The following is a 22345-nucleotide window of genomic DNA, read 5'->3' as shown; positions in this document are numbered from 1 at the left end:
AAAAGAACTTTGTGGAGGGTTCTGATGTTAACTGTGAACATATACACTCAATAAAGTGCTGTGTGATATACTGTATGTAAAACCAATAGATAATTTAGGTACAAATACTAATACCTGTATGTGTGAATAAACATAAAATTTGTAGTCAAATAATACAAATCTGTCAACAGACATCATAGATATGTTATACGAATACATAATGCTGGACATGTACCTACCTTCATATACAGAACATAAGTCAAATAGCAGAAATGAAGTGTGGAGAATATGGACGCACCTGCAATGCACCATTCCGGCTGAAGGATGACACACACTGCATGAGCCTGCTGAGCTCTTCCCCAACTGCTTCCACAATTCTAGACATTACTCTAGGGACAAGTTCTTTGGAAATTGAGAATACCTGGAATTATAATTAACAATGGTAAACAATTACCTTTCCTCCTACAGATTCCAGTTACATGAACAGGATTTAATTGGTGCAATTTCAGTTAGTACGACATGCAGTGACTCTCCCATTACCAGTCCGTGTGTCCTAATAACATGCAGAGCTTTTGGGGCACAGGGGTACTGCAAAATGAGGCCATTAAGGGACTGCTGAAGTCCACAGAGACAGTCTGATTATATTTAACAGCAATCATAACACTTTATTTCAAAGTCAACGTAAACCATCCACCAGAATACATACAGCCATCAATGGCAGTGAAACTGGATTTTCTTCTTTACATATCATTAAGGCAAACCATATGTAACGGAACCGGTACCCGACCGCACTTGGGTATATTCCGTTATACCGCAACTTCCCCTGTCCGAACACCATCCACGGACCACACCCTTGGAATCCCTCAGGAAATAGACAGCACCCAGCTCTTCTTAATACACGAAGCCAACTCTTTTTATTGTACACAAAACACAGGATATATACAGAGGGCGGGGAAAGACAACCAGGAACAGGAAATACATCATCAGCCCGCCTCATCCCACCAAAACACAGAACAATGGGATGAAACACATGGCAAAGGACATTGACCAACCCCCACACCAATACACAAACAGTACATCCCATAATAGTTGGCTGGACAGGAAGACACAGCACAATGGGGGGTAGCACATGGCAAACAGACAATGGACAGCCATGTGGCCGAGAACAAAGGAACACACACTATACACAAGACTCAGACATTCACATACACACCCTGTACCCCTTAACAGGCACAGGGTGCCTTAAACATAATGGGAATTTAGGAAGATGATACAGAGGTCCCCCCACCCCCAAAAGTCACTCCCGTCACACCATAGATCATTCATTTTTGCAGGAAAGAAAATTGCTTGATTCCCACATCAAACACAGTGTCCCTGCTTTCAGTGTTGATGGGGGAATCCCTGCCATAGTGCTATTTTGCTCTTCCAGCAAGGAGTCTGTCCTGCCGGCATAATACAATGATTACTGCTAGCGGCTATAGCCACAGGCAGTAATCGCTTACAAAAAAATCTGACAGGCTGGCTGTACTAAAGTCGATTGAAAGATCAAATTCAGCACAACCAGTTTGCCCATAGCTGAATGGAATCTCAGATAATCCCTGTTGAACCAGCTGAGATTTGATCGATCTATGGCTGGCTTAATACGGACTGCATGAGCATGGTGGATGCTTTGATTTTACGGCCTGGCACGCTGGCAGAAAATGGCACAAGAAGGCCTCACTTAATAAGTTACTTCGGAAGTGACCAAGGGTGGCCACAAGCTGAATATACATTCAATTTACCGAAAATACTGCAGCATTCTATGCACACAAGTGAATAATGACAGCACATTTAAATTGGAGGTATAGGCAACTTTCTTAAAATTCAATTTATATAATTATTTCAGAATCTTTTTTATTTAGCAGATTTAGGTCTCTTGAACACGGTACTGATGTTTGAGCATCTGATTTTTTAAACATCATTTCAGGCACTTCTTTTACGTGTACTTATGTGCATATGTGCGCATATTTGCATGCACAATATATACAGCAAAGGAAAGTATTTGATCCCATGCTGATTTTGAATGTGTAGGTCTACAATCTTGTCCCTGACATCCTTGGACAGCTCTTTGGTCTTTGCCATGGTGGAGAGTTTGGAATCTGATTGTTTGATTGCTCCTGTGGACAGGTGTCTTTTATACAGGTAACAAAATGAGATTAGCAGCACTCCCTTTAAGAGACTGTTTCTAATCTCAGCTTGTTACCTGTATGAAAGACACCTGGTAGCCAGAAATCCTGCTGAATGATAGGGGATCAAATACTTATTTCCCTCATGAACATGCAAATCAGTGCATAATTTGTTAGACATGCATTTCATTTGAATTTTTTGTTGCTATTCTGTCTCTCAGTGTTACAATACACCTACCATTCGATTTTTAGACTGATCATTTCTTTGTGAGTGGGCAAACATTCAAAATCAGCAGAGGTCAAATACTTATTTCTTTCACTATATCTTAGGAATAAATTTTAATACTTATGCTCATATGTATGTATTTGCAACAGGTGGCATAAATTACTAAGCAATAAAGCACAGATTTTCCTATTTTATTTTTTTACTGAGGAATACATGGCGCTTATTTATGTCCCTGTGTGTAAAGGCACTTTGTAAATAATGAGCTACATTTTACTTCAGTAAAAAAATACGCTGTACTGAGCTTTTTCAAGCTGCGGTGTGCGAGAGGCCTTAGTCTTTCACAATGTAAAAGATAGCTTCTACTTTTCAAAGTGCAAATGATTAAAACAACCACCAAATAATTACCTAAAATCATACGAATAGCATAAACCTACTTTCTGAAAATATTCTAAGCATGAAAATGTAAAACAAATGTGGCCACCATATCGAAGGACTGCAAGCTGCAATAGATTTCTATTTGTTTTGGGGGTTAGATATTTTTTTTAGCATCAAACAGGAAATAGCAGATATCATAAAGTGCTCGGCAAACCTACCTCTCCATGTACAGCAATAATGTTCACCAACGCCTCCTTCAAGTAGTTTCTTACTCCTGAAAACAGGCACACAAAAAGTTAGTTGCATGCTAAAACATCGCATTATATCCAAACACGTATGCTGTGAAGGCTAGAAAAAGTATAATATAAGAGCCAGTCAATTTCTAGCTAGGTGGATCAACCCTCTGAGACATCATAGAGGACCACATACAGTTGCAAGAGAAAGTATGTGAACCCCTTGGGATTACGTGGAATTTTGCATGAATTGGGCATAAAATGTGCTCTGAACGTCATCTAAGTCACAACAATAGAAGAACACAGTCTGCTGAACATAATACTACACAAACATTACATGTTGCCATGGTTTAATTGCACATAACATGTAAACATTCACAGTGCAGGGAGGAAAAAGTATGTGAGGCCCTAGCTTAATGACTTCTCCCAGAGCTAATTGGAGCCAGGAGTGCGCAAACCTTGACTCCAATCAGTGTGATGATATTGGATGTGTTGCTGACAGCTGTCCTGCCCTTAAAAAACACACACCTGTTTTGGGTTTACTGGTTTCAAGAAGCACTGTCTGATGTGAACCATGCCTCGCAGAAAAGAGCTCTCAGAAGACCTACGATCAAGAATTGTTGACTTGCATGAAGCTGGAAAGGGTTACAAAAGTATCTCCAAAAGCCTTGATGTTCATGTGTCCACGTTCAGAGCACATTTTATGCCCAATTCATGCAAAACTCCACGTAATCCCAAGGGGTTCACATACTTTTTTTTGCAACTGTAACACACTTACTCTACGCATGTTTGCAGTTTAATTATGATTAAGCACAAGATTGTGTGAACGCGTTAACAGGTCCTGTATTCATGTCCTGGTGTTTTGTGTGTCCTATGGAGCAATAAATACACACTATATTCATCTATCCTCCGGTGTGCGGCTGACCCTTCTTCCTGTTGCATCATGTGTGGTGGCGAGCCAGGGCCTGCACCTGTTGTGGATCGATCTGGATTGTTTGCCTGAGTGGTATACCCTTGTTCTTTCATAACAGTACAATGCAAGCTTTTATACACACTATAGCAACTACATTTAAAGTGATGTTCCACCCAAAAGGGGAAGTTTTGCTTTAAGGACTGACACCTTTGGGGAGCAGGGGGGAAGGGGGTACCCAATGTTTGCTAGGTACCCGCTCCCACCTCCACTCTGACCGTCTAGGCGATCAGAAGCGGAAGTAACATGCCATCAGTGAGAAAAGCTCAGTGGTTTGACACATTTTATTTACACCTTTGTGGAAAAATGAAGCAGCCTTGACCCTAGTTTCACACTACAGCGGGCACTGCAGCCTGCCTTTGTTGCCCGTGTATCCCGCAGAAAAAGAGGTGCTTGCATCTTTTTAAAAACGTTGCCGCAGGGAAACCACATGGTCTTTTTGACCATGCTGTTTCCCTGAGATTCACGCATCCGCAAACGAGCTGCAGGCTGAGATGTGTGGGGGTAATATTCAGAATGTCTCATGTAGCGTGTCTCGTAAAAGCAGCGCAATTTGATTGCGGGAACAGGTACGATTCCTGCACCTGCAACCAGCCCGTAGACTGCATGTAATTGTGAACGTAGCTTGAAGACTGAAACTGATTTGTACCTAGATTCTGCTAGCAGACATTTAATAGAATCAAACACGGAGTAGACATTGCAACATTCATTTGGACCATTACAGATTTGGAGATAATGTTACACTGCCTCACTAGCCTACTGATGCAACTGCTCCCTTTGTGGTGACAGGGCCTTAAAGTCATTCTAAAAGGAAGTTAAAGGGTAACTCTACTTTTGTGGGTAAAAAAAAATCAAATAATAAAAAAAAAAATAATATAGCATGTACAATTGCTACACAATTGTAATTGGATGTTATTAAAAATACCTTTCCTTTTCAATCTGCAGCGTTCTAATTTTCTGCCAAATGCAATGAAATATGGCTACCTGGAGGCAGTGTGTTCACAGATGGTGTACAGAACACCCCCCAGAAATGTCATTTCCTGCTTGTGTGACTGGTTTACTGGTTTTCCCAGAAGACTGTGCTAAGATACAGATCACATTCCCTGGAAAAATATGTCATTTTTGGCAAGATACTCCCAAAGGGAAATCCCGTCTAAGAGGAATGCAGACCCTGCCACTCTGCAATTATGAAATCACTCCTATTCACATTCACTTTGCACATACGCTTAGACACAGACAAATAGCTGCATTGTACATTGATCACCCAGAGGGAATTGTGTTTCTCTCAACAAAAGTGAAGTTAACATGTCATACTTACCTGCTCTGTGCAACGGTTTTGCACGTAGCAGCCCCCATTCTTCTCTTATGGGATTCCCCACTGGCACTCCTGGCTCCTACCCCCTTCTGAATCCACTTGCTATGGGGGCACTTGTGCAGAATCACTCCTGAGCCATGCTCTGTGCGTCCATTGGCACACAGAGCAAGGCTTTGCCCCGCCCCCCACTCTCTACTCACCGCCGTTGCCTCAATCTCCAGTTAGGACAAAGAGAGAGCCGAGGCTCTTGGGCACAGCACTGCATTGAGAACAGGCTCAGGTAAGTAGATTGGGGGGTTGGGAAGAAGGGTGGGGAGCTGCATGCAGAACGTTTTTTCTTTATCTTTAATGCAGAGAATCTTCTACCTTTAGAACCTCTTTAAATAAGTTAACAGCATAGGCTTTCCTCATTCTCTCATCTAGAGACTACATGGCAGTTGCCACCCTTAAGCAGATCTACATTCAGCCACTAATATTTCATATGGTAATAGGATTTCAAAATCTTCTTTTAAAATCTGCAGCTTTCATTAAAAGAATAGCTGGTACTTGCACAGACACTTCCTGTTAAGATGTGAAAACCATCAGTCTCTACCCAAAAAAAAGCTGCAGGTGATCAGAAGTATTGAGATACAAAAGGGATGAAAAACAGAGAAAAGAGTATTAAAAAAAACACCATAAAAATATTTCAGGATACACCATGCTTTAGCAAATACAATTACATCCAGTTAACCCTTTGAGGACCAAGGGACGTATTTGTCCCATGTTTTTAATTGCCTGTATCATCTGATTAAGAACTTAAAATACTTTTTTTTTTTTTGGTTTGAGTCAAAATATTAGTTCTTATCAACAAATGGATCTAGCTTTTTGCCAATTATTTCATGAAATGGCTTAGTTACAGCAACTGAAGTGTACGAACTTTAAAAACAAAAATGGGATTCTTTTGGAGTTCCGTAATCTTAGGTCCTCAAAGGGTTAAGGGTTAAATTTACTTTAAAGAGGAACTGAGCTCAAAAGTGAAGATTTGCTATGTTAAAGGAAACATTTAAAAATGGTAGCTGGGCTCAAACAGTGTCCTGAACAATTTACCTTTTGTCTGGAATTCCTCCTAAATATAACAGTGCACTTCCCAGTATGTGAGGGTGTCTACGCACTCCTAGCTGTTTATCTGCAATCTAAGATTTGAGGTCCTGCTGCCTCTGACTGCTAGTGACTAGTGAGATTCAGTGATGTCATTACAGTCCTCCTTGCTGGAGGCTCTGACATGAGGAAGCAAACCCTGCCACTAACAAATACTATTAGCATATATTCTATTTGGCCTCTTGTAGAATGTGTTTTGAATTACTCCAGGCCTACTGTACCAAATACTGACAACCCCATTTTCTGTACCATGATTTATATGCCGCAAATTGCGTTACAACATGGGGACTTTTTTTTTCTTTTTTTACACAATTGCCAGACTAGCATTTTTCATTTCGCTTCAAATTAAACTCTCACTTGCATCTAAAAAAAACAAGTTTCTGTGCAAATGTATGGTGCACCGATAATAGTTTTCTTTTCCACCTACAGTAGTGCCTATTGAGCATTGAAATCCTAATAACTTCATCAGCCCTATTGGTATTTCCAATGAAATACAAAAGACACAACCTTCTCTTCAAACCCCTTCCTTCCTTATCTCCATAACCCCTTCTTGCGCACAGAAGATATCGAACACAATCAACCAGTATATTTTGTATATAACAAAATGCTTTAACCACTTTCCATCCTGAGGATTTACCCCCCTTCCTGACTAGGCCATTTTTTGTGTTACGGCGCTGCATGACAATTGTGTGGTCATGCAATGCTGCACCCAAATAAAATTTACGTTGCTTTTTTCCCACAAATTTAGCTTTCTTTCGGTGGTATTTGATAGCCTGTGCATTTTCAATTTTTTGCACTAAAAAAACAAACAATATTTTTGATTTTTTGCTATTAAACATGTCCAGTAAAAAAATTAAAAAAAATCTGTACTAATGGCACTGGGCAGGGGGGTTGCTGCTGCTGCACACAGAAGGTTTTTTACCTTTATGCATTCTAAAACCACTTTAACAGACCAAAAGGACAAAACAAAACAAAGGTTATTTTTAGCGTTTAAGAATCAACTGAGGTAGAAGAGAAGTGCAGGTTTACAATAAAACAATCAGTCATACTCACCTGGATGGCTGCAGCATTGATCTGATGCTGCAGCTGTCTCCCGTAAGCCTCTTACTGAGAACTGAGAAGAGTGGGCTTTGGAGGGGGCAGAGGTGGCTGGCTCAGGTTGTCAGCAGCTCACAGAGAGGCAAAGCCAGCTGCTGGTCAGAAATCTGCAAGGATCCCAACAATAATGTCAGGATTCCCCGGCTCTGTGACATCACCTGACAGCGGACTGTAGTCTGCTGTTGGCTGAATCTGAAACGCAGGAGTGCAGAACTAAGTGCACACTTGAGATTCCCAGGAGAATTATGGCCAAAAAAGCTTTATTACTGCAGAATTTGGTAGGAAGTGACACAGAGAAATCAAAGCTGCCAGTCTGTTTGCTATACAGTGGGGCAAAAAAGTATTTAGTCAGCCACCAACTGTGCAAGTTCTCCCACTTAAAAAGATGAGAGAGGCCTGTAATTGGCATCATAGGTAGATCTCAACTATGAGAGACAAAATGAGAAAACAAATCCAGATAATCACATTGGCTGATTTGGAAAGAATTTATTTGCAAATTATGGTGGAAAATAAGTATTTGGTCAATATCAAAAGTTCATGTCAATACTTTGTTATATATCCTTTGTTGGCAATGACAGAGGTCAAACGTTTCCTGTAAGTCTTCACAAGGTTGGCACACACTGTTGCTGGTATGTTGGCCCATTCCTCCATGCAGATCTCCTCTAGAGCAGTGATGTTTTGGGGCTGTCGCTGGGCAACACGGACTTTCAACTCCCTCCAAAGGTTTTCTATGGGGTTGAGATCTGAAGACTGGCTAGGCCACTCCAGGACCTTGAAATGCTTCTTACAAAGCCACTCCTTTGTTGCCCGGGCGGTATGTTTGGGGTCATGGTCATGTTGGAAGACCCAGGAGGTTTGCACTCAAAATCTCACGATACATGGCCCCATTCATTGTGTCCTCTACATGGATCAGTCGTCCTGGTCAGTTCGCGGAGAAACAGCCCCAAAGCATGATGTTGCCACCCCCCATGCTTCACAGTAGGTATGGTGTTCTTTGGATGCAACTCAGCGTTCTCTCTCCTCCAAACACGACAAGTTGTGGTTCTACCAAACAGTTCTATTTTGGTTTCATCTGACCATATGACATTCTCCCAATCCTCTTCTGGATCATCCAAATGCTCTCTAGCAAACTTCAGACGGGCCCGGACATGTACTGGCTTAAGCAGGGGGAAACGTCTGCCACTGCAGGATCTGAGTCCCTGGCGGCGTAGTGTGTTACTGATGGTAGCCTTTGTTACGTTGGTCCCAGCTCTCTGCAGGTCATTCACTAGGTCCCCCCGTGTGGTCCTGGGATTTTTGCTCACCGTTCTTGTGAACATTTTGACCCCACGGGGTGAGTTCCTGCGTGGAGCCCCAGATTGAGGGAGATTATCAGTGGTCTTGTATGTCTTCCATTTTCTAATTATTGCTCCCACAGTTGATTTGTTCACACCAAGCTGCTTGCCTATTGCATATTCAGTCTTCCCAGCCTGGTGCAGGTCTACAATTTTGTTTCTGGTGTCCTTCAACAGCTCTTTGGTCTTCACCATAGTGGAGTTTGGAGTGTGACTGTTTGAGGTTGTGGACAGATGTCTTTTATACTGATAACAAGTTCAAACAGGTGCCATTGATACAGGTGATGAGTGCAGGACAGAGGAGCCTCTTAAAGAAGAAGGTACAGGTCTGTGAGAGCCAGAAATCTTGCTTGTTTGTAGGTGACCAAATACTTATTTTCCACCATAATTTGCAAATAAATTCTTTCCAAATCAGCCAATGTGATTGTCTGGATTTTTTTTCTCATTTTGTCTCTCATAGTGGAGGTCTACCTATGATGCCAATTACAGGCCTCTCTCATCTTTTTAAGTGGGAGAACTTGCACAATTGGTGGCTGACTAAATACTTTTTTGCCCCACTGTATCTCCGAAACCCCTTCTTGTGCACAGAAATGTTACCTTGAAGCATTATGTATCGAACAACATACTGGTAAATTTGGTAATATTCAAGTTTTTGACTGGTACAAGGGTGAAAGCTTCAGGCCTTGTTCATACCTTTGTGTTTTTATGCGCATTTTGGAACACAAAAAAAACCCCATACATGTCATAAATATATATTGAATCCCATGAGGCCGATCTCATCTGTGCACTGCATTGATAGAAACGAAAATACATGAAAACGCACTTGCAACGCACTTTAAAAAAAAAACAGATGACAAAACGGACACGGATAGATGTGAACCTGGCCTTATTTGATAGAATACACATTCTCGTATATTAGCTGTCCCTCGGTAATTTAAAAACATTACAATAAACCTGTGTTGTTAGGTTCTAAGAATTTTGCTCAATTCCCATCTACTTCAAGTAGTCATGCAGGCACTTACACATCAGTGGCATGCTCCATTTTTAACACCTGGGGTTACCACTGAGACATTTCTGTACTAACAAGACCAAAGTGAGGAGGCTTGTGGGTACATTCTAAAGAGTTTTATTAATATAAACACTTTCACGTTAAGGCATTACTTTAAATGCTATACTTCTTACTGTCAATATAGTCACTACTTTAATTTTTATTTAATGGATCTATTTACCAAATTGACATTACAAGAGAAACTGAAGAAGGGAATATGCACCATAATATGAGTCAGATTTTTTACTATAACACTGCTATAGCCAAATATTCAGGAGAATGACTAAGAAAATTCACAACTATTTTCAATTCGGTTTCTTAAGGACTCCTATAAGTTACACATTCATATTCGTAAATGTGGTTAGACACGTATAATAAAGCAAAGCATAATTACAGAAGACCGCAGTCACTATGCACATAAAGTATATCTGTATAAACTGCTTAGACTCTAATTACAGAACAAAGCCTGCCTCTATATATGTCAAAACACAATATAATATAAAATACACTAGTTAATAGCTGACACGTAGGCGTAGCAGGTCACAAGGGCTCAGCTTGCAGCCTTATCATTCTGGAAATGAATGCTGGTGTACAAACAACCTGGAAATGGGAGATATCTATATTAGCTGATAAAGTAGTCATACAATAAAAAAAAAGGTGTAAAGGGGATGTGTAAATTCCAGTAACCTACACCAAGCTATAGCAGGTCTTAGCTTCCTGGAATCACATCCTCTAAAATGTGACAAATAACTAGTTGCAATTGGCTACTGCAATTTAAAAAAAAAAAAAAAAATTACAGCTGCTCTAAACGCTGTCCTATTGTTATTATTTTTGCACTCTGAAGGATAAATTCACCTTTGTAGAAAAAATATTAAACGCACATCTTTTTTGCAGGTAAAAAAAATATTATTACATAATTTATTGTTTTTTTTTTTTTTTACTAGGAGCCTGAAAGCATTGCACCAGCGATCCTGCAATATCAGGCTCCTGCAGACTCTCAGTGTAAGCTGTCTGCTTGTACCTTATATGTGCAGGCAATTACACACTGATAGGAAGAATCAATGAACTACCTACAGCGCTCAACAGCACCCTGATAGTTCATTGAGAACTACAAGCCATCAGTCGTAAAGACTGTCGGTACTTGTAGTGGTCCCATTCATAGAAATCTGTGAATGAATTACACGGCCGGGTGGGTGGAGCCCCACATGGCCCCTTTTTTAAAAACATTGCGACAGCGGGTGTGGGGAGAAGATCCCCAGCCCGCTGTCACAAAGGGGGTTTGGGGCTGCTACAACAGTAACATGGGATACAAATGGAGAAACAGAAAAAGGGCGCACCAACCTAGTGCATTATCATTTAAAATAATTTATTAAAGAAACAAAAATAGGTATCATACTCACAATGGACATAATAACACAGGCATGTCAAACTGAACAAGATGTATGATCCAAACAACATCTGAGTCCATACGATGGAACCCTGGATGACCAACTGGCTAACGCGTTTCGAGGACACAACCTCTTCCTCAGATCCAAAGTGTTTGTTGTGTTGGATACAACAGTAATATGTTAGATGTTACACCCTGAATATGGGTGTAACATCTAACATGTTACACCCATATTCAGGGTGTAAAGGTGGGAATACACAATTAGAAAATCGACCGATCGGTCATCCGACAACCGAGAGGCGTTCGTTCGTTGGTTGAAATCGTGGCCCACATTAACCAATCTAAAATAATCATTCGTCGGGCAATACATAGTGTTGACATCTTCCGTACAAGTGGAAGTGATGCAGTGTGCGTGTGACCTTGTAGCCACGCCCTTCTGGCCAGAACGAGCGATATACACAACAATTAACAGCAATGAGTATAATATAGTTTATAATATAATAATTATGTATATAGATAATATTACATTATCTATATACATAAATAGTGATACATAAAATATAATATGCACCATTCTGGTTTCATTATCTCATCAGGTAAATCTACTTTTAACATTTTGATTTTTCGTTCCTGTTTACGAAGATTCCTTGGACATAAACATCTGGGTCCTCTTCTGTTTCCGCTCATGCGTGATAGCGCTTGATAGATTTTTCTCCCTATTCTCCTAATCCAAAAAGATAATCCCAACAGGTATCACTGCCTGTGGCCAGTCCCCCGCTCCCTGTGCAGAATTGGCACCTTTGGGGAGCGGGTATCTGATTTTGACAGTTACCCGCTCCCACTTTTGCTCTCACCGCCTAAACGATCGGAAGCGGAAATTGCCCTCCCTTCCCGCAGTCTTCTGGGACAAGTGAGAGGTCCCAGAAGACTGTGGGACCATTCACAATGCACAGTACTACTCTTGCATGCGCAGTGGGCACCCGGTTATGAAGCTGCAGGCTGTTCAGTTGGGTGCCCACACTTAAGATGCCGGCGCCAGGGAGAGAGGAGGGCTGGTGAACCTGGCTGGTGTGAACATACTGCTGGATTGTAGGACAGGAGAGTTGCTGTTTTTTTTAAAAGTCAGCAGCTACCGTTTTTGCATGCACATAATATTCATTACAGTAAGAAATGTCCCAATACCGGTTCTTCTCCCCACCCCTAAACACTGTCAAACTCCTGTAAGGAGGAAATAGGGGCGGGGCTTACCAACACTGTGTGTGTCTATGGACGCACACAGCCTGGCTCAGTAGCACACCCATACTAGCTTGCTAAGGGGGCACTCGAAATAAAAAGTGGAAAGCACCTGCCAGGGACTGCCATATGTAGGGTAAGGGACCACTCTATGCAATGCCTTTGCACAAAGCAGGTAAATGAAATTTTTTTAATTACAAAAAAATATATATATACTTTTCTATCACTTTAAGTACTGTCTATATATTATTAGACCTTTGCAAGTCTCTAAGCCAGTGTGCTAAACAGTTGTTCTAAACCTGGAAAATATAATATTCTGGGCCGGGGAGCCAAGAGGTACAGGTTAGACCCTGTCCATTTTTTTAGGCCCTAATGTTTGAAAAAACTGCCAACTCTGTTCCAATGACACCATTACAAAGTTTTGACAGACCAGTTAAAAGAATGCAATATAAATAAACATGCCAGTTGAACACACAAAAAAAGTTGATGGGAAATATCCGAACTGGATTAGAACAAATATCATTTGATAAACATACACATTGTGATTTTTCCCAGGATTTCACCTATTAAAACTGCAAAACTGATTAATGATTACATAGTGAGGGGGCCTACTTGACAGGATATAAACTGAATTGTTTCTTTACCCTAGTTGTACACCTCTGCGTTTTTCCGTCGAGTTTTGCGGTGCGTTTTTGATCATGCATTACTGGCGCGTTTTTACCATGTTTTTGAGGCATTTCACTTTTTTTTTGCCAATAGGAAAGTATTGACTTTATGCCACTTTGATGTGACTTTGAATGGGTTTACCATGTTTTTGAGGCATTTCACTTTTTTTTTGCCAATAGGAAAGTATTGACTTTATGCCACTTTGATGTGACTTTGAATGGCGTTTTTGATCATGCATTACTGGCGCGTTTTTACCATGTTTTTGAGGCATTTCACTTTTTTTTTGCCAATAGGAAAGTATTGACTTTATGCCACTTTGATGTGACTTTGAATGGGTAGACGTTGGATGTGAGTTGGATGTGACTTTGGATGGATGCGAATTTGATGCTACTTGAGTGCCAGAGAGTCACATCAAAGTCACACTACATGAACATGTCATACTTTCCTATTAGCAAAAAAAAAAAAAAATGTTGCATCAAAGTCGCACCCATCCAAAGTCTAATCAAAAGCATAATGCATAAAAAACACACCACATGCCTGTCTGCCGAATGTCCATTGAAGTCTTTTGAACCAAAAACACTGTGTTGCCTTTACAAAAAAGTCCCTCACCCTTTCCAAAAGCTTAGTGGATGGAAAACACATAGATGTGAATGTGTCCCATAGGAAACCATCTTAAAAGGGCTGCATAATGCACTAAAAAAAGGCATTGGTTTAGAGGATGTCAATCCCCAGACTCATTTACCCATATTTTTGGGAGTATTAGAAAATTGCTCCTATTTGGCGCAAACTTGAAGCTTTCACATTACCCTAGCCAATTGGTTACTTTTCACTACTATCCCAGGACTTTCTATCCCTCTGATGAGACTCGTCCATACCATTTGTGTTTCTATACACTGGCTTATAGCTAGACACTGGAAGTCCCCCTCAGCTCCCATTCCACAATTAAAAATGAGAGAGTTTTGCCGTATGGAAAAAATGGCACACATTATATAATTCTTTGACTTTTTATAACACTAAATGGGATCCTTGGTTTGAACACTCAGATCTCTTTTTATAATAACTGAATGTTTACCGATCCATTGTTATCCTTTCCTAAATAGATCATTTATCTATGACGCATATTTGCCTTTTCTGTTTATATCCTGGTATTGTCTTGTTTACCCTGGTTATATGCATTCCTATGTAATAATTGTCTTTGTTGTTTTTTTTATTGGAATACCTTATTTAGTATATTTGTTCAACTGTGCTTTCTTTGTACCATCAATTTATACTTAAAAGTTTGTAAACACAAAAAAAAAAAATCATTGGTGTGAATCAGACCTTAGGCAGGCACAATACACTTGTTGACGAATATCTGATTGTGCAATTACGATTGTAATGTGTATAGGCAGCCTCAATCTTCACAGTTTAAAAAAACAGAAAAATGTCATAACAGTAATACTATTCTCAAAATTATGTCATTTGTTAAAATCCTACTTACAATATTACTTTTCCTGTAATGTCAGTTTCAGCAATGGTCAATTATACACAACCGACAAACAATCTGCTGTTAATGATATATTGTAAACAAAAGTACAGTACTAGTAATTACTTTAAAATTCACACGGTTCATAAACAGCTAGAATTCCCTAACCTTTAAGTAGTTTACTCAACAGCTGGTCAGAGATGATAATGTGTGCTACCTGTCCCCACCCACACATCCCAATATCAGCACTCCTCGCCTACTTGTCTGCAGTACGAGTCAGTAATGGGATTTCCCCAGGGCTCAAATCATTTAAGAATAACAAGTTTACTGCTGACTCCACCCCTCCGATGTACTTCCAGTAAATCTCAATCAATAGCCAATGCAATAGGCAGAAAGGAAAGTGTATGTTGTATAATGGAGAAAAACTGGCACACAAGTTTCATGCTGCTCTTCCTCCTTACTCTGCGCCATTCTTGTTATGTGGCTTCCTAAAAGCAAACAGAAAAACCCCTAAAGGAAATATAGTACGGTTGTGGCTAGGAAATTCAAACACTAAAGTTGATAAACATGTTTTTCACTTTTTTTGCCACCATAGAATGAATGAGTGGCCAGAATAGCTTGATGAATTAAGAGTGTAGTAACAAATATCACGTCACTAAAGAAGGTGGAGAAAATTTCTATAAAACATAATGGAGGACAGAAAAACCATGAGCTAAACTGAAAGCAACCAAATCAATTTTAAACACTTGAGACAAATAGGAATATTCTCCTGATTAGCAACATGAATTAAAGTTAAACCTTCACTAATCTGAACCCTATTAGCCACGTTAGGTTTGGACTGCATATTGCTAATGAAAACACCAGAATCTGTTAGACTGCAAGTCCAGTCCTTACCCTTGAATGTAAGGACTCGTTTACGATTGTGTTAGCCCTATGAAGAGTGATCTGCAGTGGACTGCTCTTCAGGGGCGTTTGACAGGCATTGAAAGGTGTTATGTTGTCTCCTCTCTGATTACTTTAACCCCTAAAAGCTTGCATCACTGTGTTACAATCAGCAAAGCAGCTAGCATTTTAAAGCATATGTGAAGCCAAATTAAAGAATAAACATATTTACAGTGGGGATCGAAAGTTTGGGCATCCCAGCTAAAAATTTGTATTAATGTGCATAAAGAAGCCAAGGAAAGATGAAAAATCTTCAAAAGGCATCAAATTACAGATTAGACATTCTTATAATATGTCAACAAAAGTTAGATTTTATTTCCATCATTTACACTTTCAAAATAACAGAAAACAGAAAAATGGCGTCTGCAAAAGTTTGGGCACCCTGCAGAGTTAATATCTTGTACTGCCCCCTTTGGCAAGTATCACAGCTTGCAAACGCTTTTTGTAGACAGCCAAGAGCCCATTCTTCCTTACAAAAGTCTTCCAGTTCTTTGAGATTTCTGGGCTGTCTGTCACGCACTGCTCTTTTAAGGTCTATCCATAGATTTTCAATTATGTTGAGGTCAGGAGATTGTGAAGGCCATGGCAAAACCTTCAGTTTACGCCTCTTGATGTAATCCCCCGTGGATTTCGAGGTGTGTTTAGGATCATTATCCATTTGTAGAATCCATCCTCTCTTTAACTTCAGCTTTTTCACAGATGGCATCAAGTTACCATTCAAAATTTGCTGAAATTTTATTGAATCCATTTTTCCTTCTACTCGTGAGATGTTCCCTGTGCCACTGGCTGCAACACAACCCCAAAGCATGATTGATCCAACCCCATGCTTAACAGTTGGACAGAGGTTCTTTTCATTAAATTCTGTGCCCCTTCTTCTCCAAACATACCTTTGCTCATTCCGGCCAAAAAGTTCAATTTTAACCTCATCGGTCCACAGAACTTGTTTCCAAAATGCATCAGGCTTGTCTATACGTTCATTTGCAAAGTTCAAACGATGATTTTTGTGGTGAGGACGTAGATGAGGTTTTCTTCTGATGACTCTTCCATGAAGACAATATTTGTACAAGTATCTCTTTATAGTGGAATAGTGTACCACAACTCCAGTGTCTCCAAGATCTTTCTGGAGGGATCGTGCAGTCAAACGTGGGTTTTGAATTGTTTTTCTCACAATCATGCGAGCTGTTCTGTCTGATATTTTTCTTGGTCTTCCAGATCTTGCTTTAACTTCCACTGTTACTGATAACTGCCATTTCTTAATTACATTCCGAACAGAGGATATTGACATCTGAAAACGCTTTGCTATCTTCTTATAGCCTTCTCCAGCTTTGTGAGCATCAACTATTTTCAGTTTCAATTTTCTAGACAACTGCTTAGAAGAACCCATGGTGCTGATTGTTGGGGCAAGGTCAGATGAGTCTGGGCATTTAAAACCTTTGAGATTGACATCACCTGGTCTTCCCAGACGATGATTGAGAACAATCCATGACACTGGCAGGTCTCAGCTTGGCAAAGGCGGCAGTGCATGCTATAAATTCTGCAGGGTGCCCAAACTTTTGCAGACGCCATTTTTCTGTTTTCTGTTATTTTGAAAGTGTAAATGAAGGAAATAAAATCTAACTTTTGTTGACATATTATAAGAATGTCTAATCTGTAATTTGATGCCTTTTGGAGATTTTTCCATCTTTCCTTGGCTTCTTTATGCACATTAATACAAATGTTTAGCTGGGGTGCCCAAACTTTCGATCCCCACTGTAGTACATCTCTGGAATGCAGTCACATTCCCCGTTTTACCCCTTTAAATATTCTATGAGTACAGGAAAATTAAGTTTAGTGTGTCAAAAAAATAGCATGCTCATACCTTCCTTCCTTTTTTTTTTAAAAAGGTATTTTATTTGCGAGTTTGACAATAAAATTGAACATTGAAGCAAAATGCTCCTTTTGAACTTTTGCATTGCTGCTATTGCATGCACTTGCACATACATACATCATTCTCCTCTCACTGTTCCCCTTGGGCTCTTCTAGATAAGAAAAGATTTCAATTACAACAAAAAATACTGAACAAAACACAGTACAGAGTATGGGCCAATCTAGAACAGACATGTCATATTCACAACCGCTGTTAACCACGGTCATCAAATTTTGTAAATAGTATTTGGAAAAGTGATACGTCATAGCCAAACGTAGACATCAGTAAGGCATGGGGCCAATACGTTGAGACTGGAGACATGACTTAAAGACTTGAAGCATGCCGGTGTTTCAGAGTAGTGATGACAATGGACAAAGGGATAGATGACCAATTTATGCATCAGTAAGGCATGGGGCCAATACGTTGAGATTGGAGACATGACTTAAAGACTTGAAGCATGCCGGTGTTTCAGAGTAGTGATGACTATGGACAAAGGGATAGATTACCAATTTATGCATCTTAAATGGAGTATTACGAGTCAAATAAAATTGTCAGCGAATTTCTTGTGAACTAACAGCTTTTGACTTCCTCAAAGTTCTCTTTTGTTAGGGACAGTATGTCTTCAGACCACTTGTGTTGGGAAGAAGGGGTCTGTGTTTTATACAAATGGTATATGCTCGTCACCTGCTTGGGGACAGCTGATGGCCACAGTAGAAGGGAAGAGCCAGAGTCTGTGATCTGAATTGCTTCTGAACAACATCGAAGAGTAAAGACCCTGTAAAAGTTGTAATTGTTCAACTCAGTTACAACTAAGATATTTAAATAAAATGATCATATCATTTCAAAACCTATAGCGAGCATATTTGTTCCCCTTTTTTTGGCCCATCATATTGCATCCACACAATCATAAAGAGTTTGAAATAAAGGTTAAATCACAGAAGTGTGCTAGATGAAAATTGTTTCAACTCCTTTATGCAAATCTTTGGAAATCTGCAATATTATAATACCTAGCTCAAAAGGAGAATTATTGTTACACTTACGGAGGGGAAATTTGAATAGTTTATTGATTAGCCCTTCATAGGGCTAGGACTGTGGCCTCATTTTCCATGAAGGTATTGACCTGGTCATTAAGATATTCCAACTGAGGCAACCAGAAATAATGTAGTAGGTTTGGCATCAACGGGCCTGCTCCGTCTTGTGTGCTTGTAGACTGAGTTGGTCAATGTGTGGCATTAACCAACTGATTCCAAATAAACAAAAAGATTAAAGAATATAGAGATGTGAAATGTTCATTAGATGTACAGGTGTATCTCGGTTTACAAATGCCTCGGTTAATATAATTTTAACGTAAAGTTTACAAATGAAAATCCATTGAAAATAATGCCTCGGTTTACAAATTTTTTTTTTAAATGCAATTGCCGGCTTTTTTTTTCTTCACTATAGCTCACAGAAATAGATGTCACTTTCCCTGGAGTTAAAGGAAGCTTTGTTTCTTTTAAGAAACTAAAAGGAAACATTGTTTCTTTTAACTTGAGGAAATAAACTACAAGGAAACTTCCTTTTTTTTAGCAGGGGGGAAAGTGACAGCCTTTTTTTAAATTTATTCTCTTTTTTGGGTCAGCGGCGGGCATCGTGATTGACGTTGGATCTACTGCAGGGGACATTCTTTAAGTTTTTTCTTTTAATAAAGGACTTGTCAAAGACCGTGCACTGTCTTTTTTCACACTACACATTTTGTTTAGGGATTATTGTATCTAAATTTGTGTTTTTGTTGGCAGAGAAAGAGCAAACAGCTATTTTAATTTATTTCTCCCAAACAAGTTGGGCCTCATCCAGCTGTAAGATTTGAATGGTATCTACTAACCTTGCTATGACGTGTCCTACCATCCTCTTTTACAACACAGTTCTGAATTCATAAGCAAGTGGTGTTAGCCCCGCCTACTTTACAGTGGAACTTTAACCTAAAGGGGAAGTTCCACTTTAAGTCCTCCTCCCCTTTCTCTTCTTTTTTTGGAACTTTTTTGGGGAGGTCGGGTACCTAGTTTTCTTGGATACCTGCTCCCACCTCCACTGACATTTCCCCCTCCCCCCCCCCCAACCTTCAGGGCCAAGCCACAGGTCACAGGAGTCTGAAGGACCATTAGCACAGCACAGCTCATACATGTGCAGTGGGAAGCCGGCTGTGACGCTTCAAGCAGTCACAGCCAGCTTCTTGCACTAAACATGTCAGCGCCGGGATCATGAGGACCAGCACAGGACTGGCCTGGGTGAGGACAGCACTGGATCCTTGGACAGGTAAGTGTCCCATTTACTAAAAGTCAGCAGCTACAGTATTTGCAGCTGCAAACTTTTTATTTTACGCCTGACTGAAGAACCTCTTTTATTTCTGATGCATTAAAAAGAGCACAGATCTCCCCTCATCTCCTTCTCCCCACCTAATTTCCATAACCCCTCATTATGAACAGGCAAAAAAGCAAAGGCAATTATCAGTGCACACGATTTCTGGCACATTCAATAGGTATTTTTGCACTTATTAAACAGAAAAAAACCCCCAACACTTTCAATGGTATATTTAACAAATGAAAAAGGAGCAAATAAGAGAAGTTCTTGGTTATGGTGTATATGCACACAAGGGAGAGGTTAGCAATTGCAGACTACAAGATATCTTTCAATTAAAGCTGATGTGACTTCAGTATGAGTACAATAAAATATTATGTCAACGTTTCTGCTTACAGTTTTTAGACACAAAAAGTCTACTATAAGTTTCATTCATAATACTTAACACAATTTTGGAAACATTGTTGGAACATACCCACTTATTTAACCACATTTCCTGTTTTCAGCAATTGCTGCACAAATTGCCTACTGCTGCTAAAATTAGAATCAAAGTATGTTATAAATAAAGTAGGTACTTTTTAGCGATAGGTAATATTGCTTGTTTTCCAAAACATTAATATGAGCTAAACCCATTTCTCCATTTATTGTAAAACATATAATTTTTAAGAAGCACAGGCAAATAACTGAAGGCTGACAATGCAATGACACCCAAAATCAGATGCGTCACCAGGGAACATTAATGGCACGATGCTACAGATGGTAACTGCATGGTTTTGTGAAGGACAGCCTGAAGAATGCTCTGGAATGTGTCCTTTTTTTTTGTACTTGTAATATAAAGTACACTTAAACAGTATGTGAATGAATAGATTCAGTGCAACCAAACCCTTGTGTATTATGCTTCAAAGAATTTTAAAGTTCAGTGAACTTTATTCAGGTTGAGCTGTGGTTAAATACTACGCAAAGGGGGTTATTTACTAAAACCGGAGAGTGTAAAATCTGCTGCAACTCTGCATAGAAACCAATCAGCTTTCAGGTTTTTATTGCCAAAGCTTAACTAAACAAGCTGAAGTTAGAAGCTGATTGGCTACCATGCACAGCTGCACCAGATTCTGAATGTTCCAGTTTGAATAAATCTACCCCAAAGGGTCTACTAATTTTAATTTGGAAACAAAGAACTGTCCTGTGGTCAAGATGAGAAATTAATACACAAAGGTAAACTAAGCACTTTGCGCTTTTTCAACTGAAGGTTTTTGGTTGAACCATCAGTTTCTTAAATCTGACATTTGTTGTTTTTTTTCCTGCAGTTGCAATCACAAAATTTACCTGTAATGACGTATATTATTATTATTATAGAGCATTTATATAGCACCAAGGGGTATGCTCAGCGCTGTACAGTAGCAAGGGGGACAGAACATGAGACAAGACAGTAACAATACAATACACGAGGGGTTCGAAGGCCCTGCTCTTTCGAGCTTACAATCTAGGAGATCTCACGTCTTGCAGGCTGGTGGTCCCTGTAGACATCTTCTCTCCATTGATGCCTGGTCCTCTTTCTACGCCAAATTTTTGGAGCAGCATGTGTCTAACACTGCAGTACATTAAAAGATCCTGACGGGCACCCACCCCTTTTCTCCTTCACTAAGAAAACAACTTGCATGGATTTCACACAATATAACACCTTCTGTGAATGGAGGAGAGGATTCTGTCATTCCTCTGCCTTTCCTTGTTTACAGAACTTGCGACAGTCTGTCAAAACAATGCAAGGACATTTGTCAATGGAGGTGGGGGAGGAAGGAGCAGGCCCTACTGGGACCTTTTTCAACATACTGCAATGTTAGTAAAGTGCTGTGAAGAGGCCCGGGCATTAGTGGACAGATGACCTCCACACGTATCATCAGCCTGGAGGATGTAGGGTACACTTTCTTTTAAAATTAAATAAAATTCACCATGCCCTGAAAACAATAATAATGATTCTAATGTGAATAATATGCTCACTGCTGCTACTTATTAATCAAACGTATATCTAAAAAGGTGAAAAATAATCAGTGTTAAACACCCAAAAAACATTCCACAGTAGCGCAAATGAAAAAAAAAAATAAAATAAAAAATAAAATAAAAAACAAACATAAATAAGTCCTTCAAAAAATGTCCATATAGCGGCATCCATTTTATGGATTTTTTTAAGGATTTATTTATGTTTGTTTTTTATTTCGTTTTTTTTATTTGTTATTGGCTGTTTATCACTTATGATTTTTCACCTTTTTAGATGTACAGTCCTGGCCAAAAGTTGAGTTCTCTGTATGGCTCTTTCTGAAGCAGCTGAAAGCTGGCTTCTTCTCCTCTACCTCCTGCTGGTTTTTAGCTGCTTCAGAGAGAGCCATATAGGGGATTGGTTCCAGTAATTGCCTCCCGATGCACCCATCTCCCTCCCTGTTCACCATGTTTCCCCCTGCTGCCATGGCTCCCCTGTGTGCCCTCATCCTCACAGTGCTTCCCTCCTGTTCTTCAAACTGGCAGCTGCAAGAACAC

The 22345-nt window shown here is 39.8% G+C and overlaps 1 protein-coding gene across 3 annotated transcripts in view; it reads right to left on the bottom strand.

The window, feature by feature from the left end:
* Window positions 1-22345, bottom strand: part of EXOC2 (exocyst complex component 2) — a 262822-nt gene that overhangs the window by 9444 nt on the left and 231033 nt on the right. For all 3 annotated transcript variants that reach the window (XM_089686128.1, XM_089686129.1, XM_089686130.1), the window contains 2 exons: window positions 2964-3019; window positions 278-400 (listed from right to left, as the gene is read on the bottom strand). In XM_089686128.1, coding sequence (XP_089542254.1) covers window positions 278-400; window positions 2964-3019 — 179 coding nt within the window. The remainder of the gene's footprint in view (window positions 1-277; window positions 401-2963; window positions 3020-22345) is intronic.

The sequence above is a fragment of the Staurois parvus genome, unplaced genomic scaffold (assembly GCF_062004578.1).
Source record: "Staurois parvus isolate SC_StPar_1 unplaced genomic scaffold, SC_StPar_1.0 ptg000391l, whole genome shotgun sequence".
Classification (NCBI taxonomy): Eukaryota; Metazoa; Chordata; class Amphibia; order Anura; family Ranidae; genus Staurois; species Staurois parvus.
Note: the sequence above shows the minus strand (reverse complement) of the source record. Positions and strands in the feature narration are given on the sequence as shown.